This window comes from Corythoichthys intestinalis, chromosome 12 (genome assembly GCF_030265065.1).
Source record: "Corythoichthys intestinalis isolate RoL2023-P3 chromosome 12, ASM3026506v1, whole genome shotgun sequence".
Lineage (NCBI taxonomy): Eukaryota > Metazoa > Chordata > Actinopteri > Syngnathiformes > Syngnathidae > Corythoichthys > Corythoichthys intestinalis.
In genome coordinates, this window is record NC_080406.1 from 18834496 (window position 1) to 18851689 (window position 17194).

Sequence of the window (17194 nt, forward strand, 5' to 3'; positions counted from 1 at the left end):
GCTGCTACAAACAACCTCGCTTTGACAACAGACAGCTGGATACCCCGGGACACGGAGAGCTACCTCACGGTTACATGATAAACAATAAGTGGCAAATTTAGAGCGCTGTACTCCAACCTCGTCCTGTTTATGAAAGTCGATTGTAATATGCCGGTGTTGTGTAGTAATGAGCAGACGTGACTTCTGTGGCGTTTAATTGTTTTTTTTTATGCTCCGAGCCTCCGACAACACTCACGCACACACACTAGATATTATCAAATAGCAAACTAGATGTGCTACGTTAGATCCCCCCAATTCCCATGCCATTGGCTATGTGAGCCCAGAGTGATCATGGGACACGTAGTCCATATACTACATCTATGAATTAAAAACCGCCATGACTGAATGGAAGTGAAGCAGGCCAAATCAATACATACTAGTGATCACAGATAATGCTGCAAATATTGTTAATTCAGTACGTGACGCAGATAGACTCGGATCACATATAGGATGCTTTGCTCATGTGGTAAACCTAGCTGCAAAAAGAGCTGTAGCAATCAACAGTGTGCCCTGCCTCACTTTACAACAGTTAAGATTGTTCTCAGCACTTTTATACAAAATTTCTTCAGATCAGTAAGAAGTAAGCACATAAATCTTAACTAAAATGCATGTTTATATGATGGCCATGTGATTTTTGCTTGTTAGAAAAATAAACCGGGAAAAAAAAAACTTACATTTAATGCTCCGAAACAAAAAATACATTAAATCGCATCGAAAATTCTCTCGTATCGAAAATTGTACCGAACAGTGACTTAATTGTATCGTTGCATCCCTAATGTATACTAATTGTTAGATTACAAATGATACTAATTTCTAATAAATAACAAGACCAAGACCTGCAGAGTTTTTATGCAAATGTTTTATTCCTCCCCCGCCAAATATTTTAGAAGGCATAGTTCAACTTGACCCCCAACATTTTTTTCTTCAGCACTGCTGAAAGCAATGAAATGGAATGATTAGCTTTGTTACATTCAACAATAATGACCGCCACGGTCATAGTGCAGCAATAGTAAGGAAATGTGGCTTGGATATTTCTCCTTTCAAAACAACACACCACCAGACGAGAACTAAATAAGACAAGAATAACGTGCTTTCTGTCTATTCAGCCTACTGTTGCTCACATAATCAGCCGTTCAATCTAAACTAAAAGGGATAAAACAAGGCAGCCAGTGTGGTTTGAAAGCCTGTAAACATAGCTCATCACGAGTGCACGTTTAAATAGAGAATGTATCACACACGCGCAGCCTATAATTTATGTCAAACACAGGAAACCTTTAACAAAATGGGTCACAATGTGTCATTCTAAGTAAGGTGCCTGGAAAAACAACTTTCCCCGATCGCAATTTCCAACAAGACCAAAAGGAATTAAACCTTGTCCTCACATACTTTTTTCTAATGCTGAATTCTCAAGATGATCAAACTTTGATGCAATTTTCCTCATCAAGGAAACACTCAGTACAATATAAGGTTTTTAAGACACGAGTCCTCTCTAAATAGAGCAATTCATTAGTTGGAAAAAACAAGATAAATCAATTGTGCATTTGTTCAGATTGTGTAATTAGCAGGAAAAAGCCCATTCCCTTTACTAATCCCATTCCTAAACTCAAACATTAACAATAAGACCTAGACCTACACTCAAAAGACACAGATACCTCAGATCTGATTGTGTAATTAGCAGGAAAAAGCCCATTCCCTTTACTAATCCCATTCCTAAACTCAAACATTAACAATAAGACCTAGACCTACACTCAAAAGACACAGATACCTCAGATCTGATTGTGTACACATGATCGAGACATACACTATACACATCCCAGACATCTTGAAACCCAGATAAATTCCCTAAGACCAAGATGTATACACTAAGATCTAGTTGCACACCCTCAGATCTAAAAAAAAACACACAAAAAAAAAACACTGAAAGATCCGAATGCATTAACTGAGATCTTGACATGTATACTTAAGAGCCAGATACATATACAACCTGAACTTCATCCCTAGGATCCAGACATATACACTAAAAGATCCAGATGTACTTTAAGTATATACTTGAATCTTGACATGTACACTTATAGAGCCAGATCTATCAGATGAGACCAAAACATCATCCTCAGGATCCAGACATATACCCTAAGATCTGGAATGAAGAGTCATACTCCGTCCCAACGATCCAGATGATTAAACACACTGACTTGTAGTCTAGGATCCCTGACGCATACCCTAAAATTTCCAGGGAAATATTCTAAGATCCAAATTTAGAACGCTCTTAAGGACTCAGAATTCCTGAATGACCCTAAAGTGGTTTTCAATGGATGGTGGTTCGTCTTCAAAATGGAGTTTGTCATATAGACGCGCCCCGAGCTCCTCTAGAGTCTTCACGAAGCATGCGTGCTCTCGGCCTACCCAGGCTCGCATGGGGTCCCTGACCTCATATGGGGTCACGTGGGTGTGGATCCCGATCCCGCTAGCTGCCAGCTGGCCCAGCAGCCTCTTGTCTGTCACCCACGTCTCGCTCCCACCCGGGTGACCGCCGTCCAGCCAGAACATGTCCGAAAGGCTTCTGGTAAAGTCCGCCAGGTGCGGATCCGCCTGAGCGCCGCCCAGTTCATAAAGCACCTGGTTGAGGACTACACAGCCTTTGCTGAAGCCCACCAGAGTCAGAGAGAAAGCTGTGGAGGGGGCACCGTCCGGATGTTGGATTGTGTTTTGCAGACCAGCTCGCTCCATACCATTGATCAGCAAGGACCTGCAGCCCAGATAGGTTAGGTGTGGTCAGTAAATTCCCAAGAACTGAAAACGAGCTTACGAACCTGAGGTGGCTCAGTGCTCCCCCGTCCGGTGAGTACGGCGCGTGTTCCGGAGCGCCGAACATGTTGCTCTCCACAAAGTTGCAGTAGCTGCTAAACTTATGCAGGTACATTCGGGAGGCGCGCACCACCCACACGTGGTGTCCCGGGAAACGTCGACCCAGTGTGATGACCACCTGCTCCAGACTCCACTGCAGCCACTGGGCGCAGTCAGACTGCGACGCCATCTCCTCACGGAAGTTCTGCGCCAGCAAAATACAAAACAGACAATGTGGTGCCAAATAGTTGCAACATTTTATCATTTTGATGATAGGAAGTTGCAACATTTTCTTCTGATCCTAGTCAGTTTCAGTTTATGATCGTCGATTATAACATTTCCTCTTTTTAATTATAGTCATTAAAACATTCTCACTTTTGATGATAGACAGTAACCAAGTTTTGACATTCGATACTGCCCAGGTACATTTTCTCTTGTTTTATTCTTTTTTTTTTTTTTTTTGGATGGAAATAAAATGTTTTATTTATGATGATTTTATGTCTGGTGAAGGACTTGCTAATATTTTAGTTTTAGAATATTAATCATAGTACATTTTATTCCTAAGTGCCTTTCTGTAAACCCAAGATAACTATGTAAATAAAATACAACAGCATAGATTAAAAAGTATTTTACTTCTGAAGTTTTAATGATGTATTTGACTTTTTGTGGTTTGTTTGTTACATGATTGATGGAGCTTTCTTCGCATCCCCTATTTCTGTTCTCTGATGGACACTTCAGGAATCCATTTCAATTTTAATTAGGTGATTATGGACAGTCATGACATTTCCAATTATCATAATTTCTATACAGTTAGCTTGTCTCATGAAGGCCATGTAAATTTGATTATATAATATTATTTCAATGCAATGAAATGCAGCACACTTTGGATAAGTGGTTAGTTAGCACATCTGCCTCACAAATCTGAGATCAAGGGTCAGTGGTGCAAAAACGTATATAAACAAGAGCGTATTTAACTTTGACAATTAAATATATATGGCGGAAAACACAGAGTAGACTGAAAAAGCAGTTTCTGCTCTCGCACTCCTCTTTAAAAGAAACTGCAGTATTTTAAGCCAAAACAACTGTTGTGTTTGAAAGAACAATATGTCTATATGCTGCCATAGTAGATTCACGGTGCATTAAGCGCCCAAACTATTTTTAATTTGTCCGTTTTACCCTGAAACCCCCGTTTACAGACGTCACACAACCGCTTTTGTTTCAACCTAGCCATAAAAAGAATTATATTTATTATTCAAAATGTCATTTTTAGCTTAGAATCATTAATTTTTGTCTAATATTTAGTTTAAAAAAAAAAGACTTTATCCACTCGCATATTTTAAACTTTTAAACAAATTACGTCAAAATGAAAAATTTGGTGTCTAAAAAAGTCACAGCTATCTAACTCATAACTGTCGCTTAATTGTTTTTTTTTTTTTTGTTACTGTCGGATTTTCTCCGATATGTTAGATGATCAATAATCGATCCAAACAAATTTTTTTTTTAAAATAACATTTAAAAGGGTAACTATATGAAAAAGAAAATCTCAACCACTCCTTGATGTCTGCGATTTCTGCATCGCGACCCATGTTATATTACCATTTTTCACCCATAAAATCCCCAAAAATCCAGCTGTGGCCATTCACAGCTGTGTCTTGACACTCAGTGATACATGCTACATGGAGTTATTGGATCGAAAACAAGGTAAGTACGCGATAATACCTCGTTAAAGTCATGGCGTCTGTTTTTTGTTTTGTTTTTTAAAATGCCCTCCTGTTCAAAATTTTTCTTCCCCCAGAAAATTGAGATATAAAGCTTTCCAATGATGTATCACACATGCATATCGGACAATTTTGAAAGTTGGCTAAATTGGGGGCCTCAGAGCGGAACTTCAAGTCACCTGAGTGTTTTCCGCCATATGTTGAAAAAGCTTTTTTTGTTTGTTTATAGCATAGTCCCCACCTGATTGCTAGCTTGCTACGAGGTCACGTTGAATAAGGCGCTATCAGAACGGGAAAAGTTAACTGTTGGCAGAGGAGACGTCAACACGGCGCAAAAACGAACGAAAGATTTTTTTCTTTACAAAAACAGGGAAATTTTCTAAAATTTAATTCGAGCTCGAAAATGAAGATGACTATGATGATTTATTATAGTGCCCTGGGAGGAAAAGTTAGCTGCAGATTTAGACTGTGGAGAACTTCAAATAGCTTGCATTGTAATCATATTATTGTTTGTCGTTGCCGTTCAGCTGCCGCCGTGCAAAGGGCTCTTGGATATTCGTGTGCAATCTATTTGTGTGCTGTGAAAGGTGGATGTTAAACCGAGGCTTATTGGACCTTTTAGTTTTCAAATGTGCTTGTGCGTCATTCTGCCGTCTAGCTGCGGAAATTTGCATTATAATACACAGGCGATTTATTTCCAATACAAAAAATTCTACTCACACTGTAGGTGAAATAGAACGCTGTCTTTGTAGTAGCGTAGTAGTAGTATGTCAATTATCTAGCATGCGTGTGTGTGCTGCCATTGTGCACGCCTCATATGGAGAAAAAGCGAGAGTCTGACAAATTTGGAAGGAAAAGGCTGTTTTTGGATGGGGAAAAACAAAATCCTCAGCACCCTGTGCTGTGAGTGACTTCCAGTATCCCTGTCAAGGGTTCAATCCCCTGCTTTGGCCTTCCTGAATGGAGTTTGCATGTTACACACCGCAAATCAAAATCAGACACTTTATATATAGTCCTTTTCACAATTATTGTCACCCATTAAATTCAATTTCATACTAAGGAATACCTTAACGCTGAAAAAAATTATCAAGTGATAGAAAAAAAAAAACATCTATTGGAGCTTCAATTAAAATATTTTGACTATATACATCACTAGATTTCAAATTGCCAATAATGGAGAGCACTGAGCTGGAATGCACTACATCAAGGGTGTAGGTTTGGTCTCAATATTGGTAGGGACGATATAACAGCATAGACTGCATGTACACTTTTTGCTGGGGACGGGACATTAATAAAACCAAACAGATTGGGTGAACGGGGGTCAGAGCTATATTTCTCACGCTCATAATTTTTCTGAAGTCTAGTCAAATAATTTTCGCCATTTTGTTTTGAGTGTTAAAGACTAGTTTCAAGAAATCTGAGTAAAATTTTCTTGAAGCACTGGCAGATATTTTCACTTATTTCTAGTAGATTTACACTGAAAACAAGGGAATTTAACTAGTTTTAAGAAGGTGTGTTTTTGCAGTTCATATGTATTGGTTCAGGTGATCCACAGTTTGATTCACACCTTTGTTTTAAAAACCTACTAAAGAAACATTTTGAAAACTTCCAGAATAAATGTCTGGATTTTATTAGCAAATTTAAATTGCAATATTTGAACATAAATTATATTAACAGACACAAAAAATACAAACCTGTTAATAATCTCTTAATTAACCAGGTATGCCAAAAAAAAAAATTGTCTTAAGATTTTCAGGAGCAAAATTAGTGGTGTGTTCCCACTGACGTCTTTTACATTACATTACTTACAGTGGCTGTTGCTGACGGAAAAAAACTAATATTCCTCGTCTTTGAAGGGGGCGGAGGAGGCGGCATGTTATATTTGTGTCGGGGCAGAGGTGTGTGGGAGGGAAGGGGGTCAAGTCATCACCCAATCAGACGTCCGTTTGATTTAAAAATAAAAAAAAAAAAAATGGCATATTCAGCAAGTGAAAAGGGATAAATCTAAGTTTGAACATAAGTAATTCACTTAATAATGGTAGGGTCAATTCTAGTGCTGCAACGATTAATCGATTAACTCGAGTATTCGATTAGAAAAAAATATTTGAATTTTGTTCCCTCGAGTATTCCTTTAATTAAAGTGGTGTTGTAATGTTTTATTTTGAAAGTGTTTACATTTAGTTTATTGATTAGGGTGGATACATTGCCCTCTGGTCTGCCTCATTTCACATGGCTGAATCCAATTGTTCCCAGTTAAGACCAACGTAAGCTAAGTTTTTCTTTGGGCTAATGTTTTTTTTAATGCATTCGTAATTTAGTTTATATGTATATTTAGCCTTTTTTTGTGGGAATATGAGTCTGAACCATTTGTTAAGAGCATTGGAAAAAAGTTAGCATTCTATACCATTTAAGCTAGGGGACTTTTGCCATGTAAGTTAGCCAGTTGTTCTTTTGTTGTACATAGATCCTCATTTATTTATTTTTAATACCGTTTGAGGCTCAGCTCAGATATTTTAATTTTACATGCTCCTTTTCTGATTACTCGAACTAACTAGTTCATCGATTAAGCGACTACTAAAATAATCGATAGCTGCAGCCCTTCCCTGTAGTTTTACAATACCTGTGCTTACCTGAATGTCTCCATGGAAAAACACCACATGCTTGCAACTACTACTGCTGCTGCTCGCTTGTGAATCTTGTCCATCTCCAGGCCGTAGGAGGAGCAGATCGTTGAGCATGTCCGGTTTGCAGCCGGGCACTGCCAGCAATTTGTGAAGCCTCGGCGTGCTCGGACCTTTGGGGAGTCCAACTGGGTGGCTGCTCGATGCTGGAGAGGAGGTCGTCGCCATCGTGGTCGTCATCGTCGCTTATTTCGGCTACGGCTGTCACTAATAAGGTCAATCCTTCAGTCCAATGCAAGAAAAGCATTAAGCTCCGAGCTCATAATAGCCACGTAAGTCGAATCTTAGCAACACATTACGCTACCTGATGCACTTACAGTAAAAGTCCTTGTGCCCGAATACTTCATATCTTACATTACATTACGGCTCTCTTCTTATTTCAGGGAACGCACCCAAAAGTCTCCAGATTGTGGCGTTCTTATTTTTTTATGTGCTTTGCCCACAGAGAGGCGCTGTTTATTAAAAAATACGCCAGTCACACCCGCACTCAACTGAGCATGCGTGAACGGTCTTGATAAGCGAGATGGCAGCGACCAAGATAGTTCACTACCGTATGATTCCGTTGTCGTTTAAACGTGACCAAACGGGACAAATACTCTCGTCTTTATCTAATACATCCAAATACAGCCATAAGAATACCCCCAAAATATATAAAGACACTATAAACTACATTCAAGTGACCTATAAAGACCGGATGAGGGCATAAACGAAAACTATGATCGTCTGCTTGCATTTACTTCCGGCTTCGAAGAGGTGACGAACTCGTAAAATGAATTCAAATACTGTACCCTCTTATCTGAAGTGAAACCCGTTAAATTAACACCCAGGCTTTTTTAAAGCAATAATTTAAATAAAAAGAAGAACTAACGCAATACCTTTAAAGATGTTACAGTGGTGACTACTTGGACTTTGCCCATTCGCTGTACTCTGTCCCGCTGTCACTGATTATCAGTGCGTGATTCCCGAGCGCTCGATGACTTAACATTCCACATTAATTTTAGCTGTAATCCAGATATTCCTCACCAAGGTAACCTTATTGTTTTATTTTCTCACAATTTGATCCCACACGGAACATATTGAGTACCGGACAGGAAGTGTAGCTCTAGCTGGCCAGCTAGCTAGTGAAATGGCGTTTAATTAGCCTCAAAACAAAATGCTCTTTGGATCGAACAAATTTATTACGCGTTTCACTGTCTCCAAACAAGGCTGAGGAGTAACAGATGGAACTTTGATGGAATGCAAGGGGAAAGAACAGCATTGCTGTGCTCAGCACTCAGATGTACTTATTAAATAAATACAAAAAGTAATTTAGTCACACAAGTGATAAGCAGACACACTATATCAAGTTGCACTTTCCTTAAATATTGATATATTAATTGCATATTAAATGCAATATTTGAGAATTATTTTAAAAAAAAAAATTTTTTTTTTTTTTTACCGTTTCTCACACTTTGCATGTACAGTGATCCCTCGTTTTTCGCGGTTAATGGGGATCAGAACCCACCTCGATAAGTGAAAACCGCAAAGTGACCCCCTCCACCCCACCCCCACAACAAAGAAACTATTTTATTTTATTTTCATTTTTTTTATTCAATGTATTAATTCAGATTTAGCACTGGAAAGTAGGGATGGCCTGATGAAGCAATGGAGCTTTGCAGCCAATTGGTTGGCACATGCAGCAAAGCTTCATGGTGCTTCATTTACTCTATGGCGCCAACAAGTGGTGTAGAAGCCCAAGAGGTCAACAGTGTTAAGAATTCAATGGCTATTTGCTTAAAACCCTTTCTTGCCAAATGTATGACATTTGTTACACTTAGAATTTCATGATTTTGAGACTAATTCAGAATTTTGAAATATCTTTCCTCAAAAAAAAAAAAATGGATGCAAGTGAACTCATGCATCTGCAGGTTCCATGAGGGGAAAAAATAATTTAGCAAGGGTTATAGATATTAGAGCGCTTATTACACATATTTTTTTTTCTTTTTTACAAATTTGAAAAAATAGGTTTCAGTAAGACCTTATTTTTCAAATGTTGTGATTCTCTGACAATTGCTTCATATTGCAGGCATTACAGGGTTAGGACAAAGATATGAATGTGCTTGTGTTAGTAATTTAGTATCTGAGCAAAATACAACAAGTGCTAAGGATAATTTGTTATTCATTTTTATTTAGAAATAATAGCTTTCCCACAGTGGCTGTCTTTAAACGGTTTATTTTTTTGGACAATATTTCACCAGCTTTGGACAATATTCTTTCACATGGCACAAATGAAGCTGGGGTGCAGAGTAATGCGAGTGCCGGTTTATTTAAATTTGGGTAGGTATTTTTATGTGTCTCCCAGTACACTAATGGATTGTTCATTCTGTCGATGTTTGGTTCAGATAGGTACTTTTGGACCTCCAGGGTTGCATCAGCTAGGGTGTTTGGGGATTAATAAAGTTTTTCTCTCTTGCTTTATTGGAAGCAATCAAATCAAAATGTTCCCATACAGGGGAGGATCGCCTTTTTCGCGCAGGTTCCATCGCAAGCAATGGACAAGGCTCGAAAAAAGATTGCACAAGTTGCACTAATGCACTGTTGCGCACAAGTGTAACAAGTATAGGAGCCCGAAATCCAAAAAATGTGAGATAACAAGCGATCGCCATTGCATTTTGCAACCAATTTATCCCATAGTCTGTACTGTGTTTGCAATGCGCGCCAAACGTCGGACCACTCACGAAGCGTGGATGTGATTCAGCCAGCCGGCGAGGCTTTACACGTCATCATGTCCGGGTTTCGCCGAAATGACGCACGCCTCGATACAAGCTTCGTGGAAATGCCCCTCCCATTACTCGACACAAGCTTCGGAACCTCGGCCCCTTTCGTCTCAGCACTACTGGAAAGATATATATAATATATGGCGGCAAACACAGACAAGGCTGAAAAAGCCGTTTCTGCTCTTGCACCCCTCTTTAAAATAAACTGCTGTATTTTGAGCCAAAAGAACTGTTGTGTTTGATAGAATAATACGTCTATATGCTGCCATAGCAGTTTCATGGCGCATTAAGCCCCTGAACTATTTTTAATTCGTCCGTTTTACCCTGGGGACCCCCATTTACAGACACCGCGCAACCGCTTTTGTTTCAACCCAGCCATAAAAAAAAGGTAAGTAATTATATTTATTATTCGAAATGTATATCATTTTTAGCTTAGAATCGTTAATTGATGTCTAATATTTACTTGGAAAAAAAACCCAACTTTATAAAATTATTCACTCGCAGCTTTTAAAAAAATTACGTCACAATGAAAATAATAGTGTTTGTAAATGGGGCACGGATATCTACCTCATAACTATCGCTTAATTGTATTGTATTTTTTTTTTTTTTTTTTTTTTTGTTACTGTCGCATTTTCCCTGATACTTTAGATGACAAATAGTTGATCCAATCAAAGGAAAATTGAAAGAAAGAAAAAGCATTCAAAAGAGTACATATTTGAAAAATAAAATCTCGACTGTCTGTGATTTTTGCATTGCGACCCTTGTTATATTACTGTGTTTCACTCATAAAATCCCCCAAAAGTCCAGCTGTGGCCATTCACAGCTGTGTCTTGACACTCGGTGAGACATGCTACACAGAGTTGTTTGATCGAAACAAGGTAAGTACGCAATAATGTCTCGTTAAAATCATGGTGTCTTTAATTATGCTCTCTCAAGCTCACATCTCGAGTTTGGTTTTAGGGGTATTTTTTTTAATTTTTATTATTTTTTTTATGCCCTCCTGTTCAAAAAATTTCTTCCCCCAGAAAATTGAGATTTTAAGCTTTCCAATGATGTATCACACATGCATATTGGAAAGGTTTGAAATTTGGCCAAATTGGGGGTCTCAGAGCAGAACTTCAAGTCACCTGAGTGTTTTCCGCCATATAATATGTATATGTAATTTGTATGTATACTGTTTTAACAAGTTAAATGATGATTGACGCATGCGGTGCTTTGAAGTCCGCTTCTCTGGCAAGTTCAAACATTAAACATCTGTCAATCATCGTTAACTTTAATAACCAACTCCAGCGCACTCACTGCCTGACCAACAGAGAGCAGGGGGAGGGAAGGAGCGAGAGTGAGACTACACGATCGGCTCGGGACAGCGCATTTGTATTTATTTATTTTTTTAACTGAAAAAAAAAAATCCTTGATGGACTGAGGGCGCGAAGTTTGAAGCCTAAAGTAGCGAGGATCACTGTATACACATTTTATACTCTAATTTTATTCAGTTATTATTACTATCAATACTGCAGAAAAATGACAGCTACCTCATTGGGAAGACGCCTGGTGACATGTCTTCTCAATGTGTCTGAGGCTCGCAGGAAGGACCTGGTGGAAAGTGTGGCCAAGGCGGCCTTGTATGACTCTCAAGGCATGTCCATAAAATTGGAAGCAATAGTGTACAATAGCCATGTTTGAGCAAATATTCATATCTTCAATAATGTTCTGATTCAGCAGGTGTTCGAAGACATGGAACTACAGTGTTGAACATCTTCAATGACCATGACTACAACCGATCTGTCATCACCATTGTGGCCAGTATTGAATCCATCCGTAAGTAGTAATCCACTTTCATGGAAGGCAATTAATTGAGCAGGGAAAAAAAATACTTTTTTTCTTCAGGGGAGGCCGTTTTGTCCGCATGTGAGAAAGCCTGTGAGCTGTTTGACATGCGGAGACACTCCGGGCTCCACCCGCGTATGGGGGCTGTAGATCTGGTACCCATTTACCCTCTAGGGGAGGACGTGGGGATTGAAGACTGCGCTCAAGAATCTCGTGGTGAGATAAAATTGACTTAAGTTTAATGTCAGCTCTCTGTTGTCACTTTGATTCTGCTCAGCTTACTGATTTTGCTTTTGCCTGGACATCCCCAGCCATCGCTCTGGGTCTCACCCAGCGAGTCCCAGGCACGAGTGTCTTCCTCTTCGGGTGGGCGGATGCCCCGCTACATCGTGGGCTGGCGCAGAGGAGGAAAGAGATGGGGTGGTTCAAGAAGACGGCAGACTTGAAAAGCATCAAGGCCTGCGTCGGACCTGTGCCGCAGAAAGGTTTTGGCCTCACTGGTGAGTCAGTCCACTCCAAGTCATTTTCTTTATTGAACTCCTTTTTCTATTTTATTAATTCTAATTTACTAGAGTGTATTCTTCATCGGCGTAAAGATCCTTCTTTTCCTCATTATGCCTAAAAACTGGACCTTTCTAACGTGGCACAACCCCTTTCTTAGAGTTGGAAGTTTTGGGGATGCCAGAAGTGATCGGAAATCGTGCCGACCAGGACATTTTTTAGAAAATTGGAATCGGGTGAAAAGGATTGGGTTTTTAATTAAAAAAAAAAAAAAAAGAATATATGTACAGTACAGACCAAAAGATTGGACACACCTCATTCAATGCAACAAAAATGAAGGTCCCAACTCCATAAAGCAATAAATTCCATTAATCAACCCTGAAAAGTCATACCTGTGAAGTCAAAAACCATTTTAGGTGACTCTCTGTTGAAGCTCATCAAGAGAATGGCAAGAGTGTGCAAAAAAGTAATTAGAGCAAAGGGTGGCTACTTTAAAGATACTATAAAATACCTGTATTATATATGTTTATAGTTATTTCACCTTTTTATGCTAAGTACATATTTCCACACGTGTTCATTTATATTTTTATTACCTATAGTGAGAATTTACAATGTAAATAGTTATGAAAATAAAGAAAACGCACAAATGGGAAGGTGTGTCCAATATTGAAAAAATAAAAAATAAATATAAAAAGTAATCTAGAAATACAATGCATTGCCAAAAGAAACAAATATACATACAGTACATTTCATACTCCGCGGAAAAAGCGGAAGAGGAAGTACAGTGATCCCTCATTTTTCACGGTTAATGGGGACCAGAACCCGCCACGATAAATGATAAACCGCGAAATAGCGCCCAACAAAAAAAATAAAAATGTTTTTGTGTGTGTTCAATGTATTTATTCAGATTTAGCATTGGAGACAGATACACGTAAGACATGTTTTTTTAATATATTCATTATTTTTTTTAAAAACTTTTATGTATACGTATGTATATTTTAATAAATGGTTTTTAAGCACTTCAAATGTAATAATTATGATAAGTTTTAAACATGTTACTGTCCCACAGAATTATTTTTACATAAGAATAAAGTAGAAAAATGCTTGTCTTTTAAATGCTTCATTGAGTGGGTCCACTCAAATCAGCTTAAGCTGCTCACTTACACACAATGAGTTGCCACAGCAACTGTTTAACAAGTTAAACAATGATTGATTTACTTTGAAGTTTCGGCTTCCAGCGTCTCTGGCAAGATCCAACCTTAACGCCTGTGAATCATCGTTAACTTTAATAAACAACTCCAGTGACCTGACCAAGAAAAGCGCCAGGACCGAGAGTGAGAGATTACGTTGTCGGATCGGGACAGCTCTATATAATACAGCATTTATTATTTTTATTTATTATATGGATTTTTAAAAACTCCGCAATGCACTGAAGACGCAAAGTTTGAAGTGCAAAGTAGAGAGGGATCACTGTACTGTAAATACTACAGTACTGTAACAGGTATGGAACTTTTGTTCAAATTTTTTTTTTTAAATCCCCCTATCGGATCGGGGCTCGTATGGGCATATTCTCAAAATCAGGTGACTCAGACTCTGGTGCAAAAATATGCAATCGGGACATCCCAAATATATATATAAAAATGCCTCAGAAAACAGTACAATTATTATTGTTAACCCCTCATCATGACTATTCTGCTATTACCGTATTTTTCGGAGTATAAGTCGCAGTTTTTTTTCATAGTTTGGCTGGGGGTGCGACTTATACTCTGGAGCGACTTATGTGTGAAATTATTAACACATTATTATATCATTTCACATGTTATTTTGGTGTTTGGGAGTGACACTGATGGTTTGGTAAACTTGTTAGCATGTTCTTTATGCTATACTTATCTGAATAACTCTTAATAGCTATTTTACGTTAACATACCGGCCACGTTCACATTTCGTTGTTCATGCATCATGTAACATTATCATACTGTAAACTCATTAAGCATGCTGTTCTCTATTGTATTTTTATTTTAAATTGCCTTTCAAGATGACATATCTGTTCTATGTGTTGGATTTTATCAAGTAAATTTCCCCCAAAACTGCGACTTGTACTCCGGTGCGACTTATATATGTTTTTTTTCTCTTTGTTGGACATTTTATGGCTGGTGCGACTTATACTCAGGTGCGACTTATAGTCCGAAAAATACGGTAGTACAGTGCATTTTCCTGTCAGAAAGTTTCCATAATACTCCTTCATTGGTATGATTCCATCCCTTGACAAACCATTAATTTGACAGTATGATGATTTTATCTTCAAGCCCACTCTTTTCATAACTTTTGTAAGGCATTGGCGTATTCCTACGTTTTTCCTGATATATTTCCAAAAAGGTGACCCGGTTACAACCATTTATGTTACAATGAATATTGCAACATCTTGAGACAAAGTATTTAAATTATGATCCATTTAAGTAGTATTTAATTGCCATTATTGTAGGTGTTGGGGCCAGTCCTTACGTCATGAACTGCAATGTCACTATCGACACTCAAGATCTAATAGTAGGACGCCACATCGCCACCGCCATCAGGGAGTCCACGCCGGGAGGTCTTCCGGGTGTCCAAGTCTTGGCCTTGCCTCATGAGGGCACCGTGGAGATTGCCTGCAATGTGGAGAGCGTGCCAGGGAGTCCGCCCGAGCAAACGGGCGCGACGGCACCCTGGCCGTCCTTCAGCATCGGGGGTCGGCCGTACTGTCACGTTCCGGCTTCTCTCATCACCGCCAGGGTTGCCGAATTGGCGCTGGGCCACGGGGTCGGCACTAAGGGCACCGCCCTGGTGGGCTTCACCCCCAACGAGTGTCGAGGGTTGGCTGAGTGGGCTCTGTCTCGAGAAATTGGTGAATTTTGGAAAGAGCAGCAAAGGGTGCGCATGTGAAAATAAATCCTGATTTTTCAGTTTGAATGTTGTTGAATTTGTTTTTCTTAGTTTTACCAAAACTGCTTCACGCAATTATACGCTCACGATATGTCACTATGATAACGCAGTAGACGTAAGGGCGTAGTTTGCATAGGGACGGTAGGGACATAACACTACCAACTTTTCAGGATGCTCAAATTGTCCCCACTTTAAACCACTTTATTTGCATTATGTAAGAAGTTCAGTTATATAGGTAATTTAGATTGTCTTCCCATATGTTATAAGGCTAAAATAGACCTTACCATTATTAAGTGAATTATTTTCACTATGTTCAGACTTACATTTATACTTTTTCACTTGCTGAATGTGCCAGTCCATTTTTTCCCCTCAAACACAAGTTTGATTGGCTGATGACTTCAGCCCCCGCACCCTCCTCCCGCCACACAGACGCACATTCACAAAACCCCACTGACAGAAATACAACATGTCGCCTCCACCACCCCCTTCAAAGAGTAGGGATATTATAAGTTTTTTTGGGGGGCTAGGACAAGCCCCTATGAGTGATGTAAAAAGACGTCATTGTTGTAGAGGTGGGGGAAACACCACTAATTTTGCTACTAAAAAGTACGACCTGCATCAAAGTTGTTAAGCATAGCATTAATCTGCGTGAACTTGCTAACTTGCAAAACTACTGTGGTCAGGCCAGCCTCCACAACGAACAACGAAGTCAAGCTAGCCCTCCCTTATTTGGATCATTGCTTGCATTTTGTGCATGAAGGTAATGCAACGCGGTGGCTTCAAAGTGCAAGACCCAAGAATGGGTCCACTTCAGAGGGACGCTGACATGAACATGAAATGACTTGAAAAATGACAAATTTGTGAGAGTACTGTACTTTGGGTAGTCTAGGATGCCTTAGATGTAGATCGGTCCTTGGATATCTCAGATTTTTTTTCATGAATTTTTTTCCCAAATCACTTTTATATTTCAATACTTTAGTTGGAGTCTAGGGGTGCTCCATTGTCTCCCAGTAGTGGAGCCATTCTTGGATACCTCCCCATTTTTTAATGAAGGGACTTGCCCTTCATAATGTTTCTTTAGTAGTTTTTGAAAACAAAGGTTTGAATTAAAGATGATTGTAGTATCGGTTACTGATAATTATCGGCCGATAATGGCAATTATGACATCACATTGATAATACAGATTTTTTTTAAAATTCATGTTATAATGCAATCCGATAATTGTATACTTCAAGAGTCCCCAAACTACGGTCCGCGGGCCGGATACAGCTGGCCTTCACATTTGGTCCGGCCCTCTGAACAATTTATTTTTATTTTTTTCAATAGTGTTATTTCCTGGCTTTTTTTCTGTGAAGAACCCACAGGGGGTTATTTTATCTATTATCTATTTAATTAATAGTGTAATTATATTATATATATATATATATATATTTTTTTTTTTTAATTTACTTTTGTTCCGTGAAGAATCCAAAAAGGGTTATTTGATTGTGGCTTTCTGAAAAACAATAGATTTTTACATTTAGGCATTCCTGTAATCGTCACACTTTTTCTGTTACAAACTCACCCGGCCCCTCATCAGAGAAGGGAAAAGTTATGTGGCCCTCACAGGAAAAAGTTTGGGGACCCCTGATATACTTGATTAAGCCTCCAAATGTGTGCAATCGATGCAATTTTGTCCAAAAGTGGCGCCACAACCCATCTTAAAGGCATTTATTAATATTAATATACATTGTTTAGATGTTGAAATGTACTATGTGTTCACATTTGATGTGGAAAAAGTAGTGATAAATTCTATTATTGGACAGTAAAATTTGCTCTTGTGTATAATTTAAAATTGTATACAGTGCTGCTCAAAAGTTTGTGAACCCCCTCAACATTTTGGAATTTTCTATTATTTCAACCAGATTTC

General features: G+C 38.8%; 2 protein-coding genes across 7 annotated transcripts; one reads left to right on the plus strand and one right to left on the minus strand.

The window, feature by feature from the left end:
- Positions 1 to 782: 782 nt before the first annotated feature.
- Positions 783 to 8363, minus strand: c12h2orf69 (chromosome 12 C2orf69 homolog). 3 transcript variants are annotated; one of them, XR_009066431.1, is made up of 4 exons: positions 7232 to 8115; positions 2850 to 3088; positions 1776 to 2785; positions 783 to 1662 (listed from the first exon to the last, which is right to left on the minus strand). XR_009066431.1 is itself a non-coding variant. In XM_057853300.1 (4 exons), exons 2-4 carry the CDS (start codon positions 7460 to 7462, stop codon positions 2314 to 2316), a joined length of 942 nt encoding a protein of 313 aa, XP_057709283.1. In that variant the 5' UTR covers positions 7463 to 7504; positions 8158 to 8363; the 3' UTR covers positions 785 to 2313. The 3 variants fall into 3 exon arrangements, 2 of the variants coding, with proteins under 2 accessions (XP_057709283.1, XP_057709282.1); XM_057853300.1 differs by adding an exon at positions 8158 to 8363 and having other exon boundaries at positions 785 to 2785; positions 7232 to 7504; XM_057853299.1 differs by having other exon boundaries at positions 786 to 2785; positions 7232 to 7504; positions 7600 to 8114.
- On the plus strand, positions 7250 to 15292 carry ftcdnl1 (formiminotransferase cyclodeaminase N-terminal like 1). Of its 4 annotated transcripts, none has more exons than XM_057853296.1 (6): positions 7250 to 8309; positions 11556 to 11674; positions 11761 to 11856; positions 11926 to 12081; positions 12177 to 12365; positions 14849 to 15292. In XM_057853296.1, the coding sequence occupies exons 2-6, from the start codon at positions 11560 to 11562 to the stop codon at positions 15283 to 15285; spliced, it is 993 nt and encodes a 330-aa protein (XP_057709279.1). In that variant the 5' UTR covers positions 7250 to 8309; positions 11556 to 11559; the 3' UTR covers positions 15286 to 15292. The 4 variants fall into 4 exon arrangements, with proteins under 4 accessions (XP_057709279.1, XP_057709278.1, XP_057709281.1 ...); XM_057853295.1 differs by having other exon boundaries at positions 7251 to 7554; XM_057853298.1 differs by lacking the exon at positions 7250 to 8309 and adding an exon at positions 8349 to 9598.
- Positions 15293 to 17194: the final 1902 nt, after the last annotated feature.

Excerpts from the sequence above, each read along its gene's own strand:
- c12h2orf69 (XM_057853300.1), bottom strand. The coding sequence starts at position 7,462 with ATGACGACCACGATGGCGACGACCTCCTCTCCAGCATCGAGCAGCCAC. Across the intron at positions 3,089-7,231 it reads TTTTCCATGGAGACATTCAG|AACTTCCGTGAGGAGATGGC; the intron begins GTAAGCACAGGT and ends TTGCTGGCGCAG. Across the intron at positions 2,786-2,849 it reads GGAGCACTGAGCCACCTCAG|GTCCTTGCTGATCAATGGTA; the intron begins GTTCGTAAGCTC and ends TCTGGGCTGCAG.
- ftcdnl1 (XM_057853296.1), top strand. The coding sequence starts at position 11,560 with ATGACAGCTACCTCATTGGGAAGACGCCTGGTGACATGTCTTCTCAAT. Across the intron at positions 11,857-11,925 it reads GGCCAGTATTGAATCCATCC|GGGAGGCCGTTTTGTCCGCA; the intron begins GTAAGTAGTAAT and ends TTTTTTCTTCAG. Across the intron at positions 12,366-14,848 it reads GAAAGGTTTTGGCCTCACTG|GTGTTGGGGCCAGTCCTTAC; the intron begins GTGAGTCAGTCC and ends CCATTATTGTAG.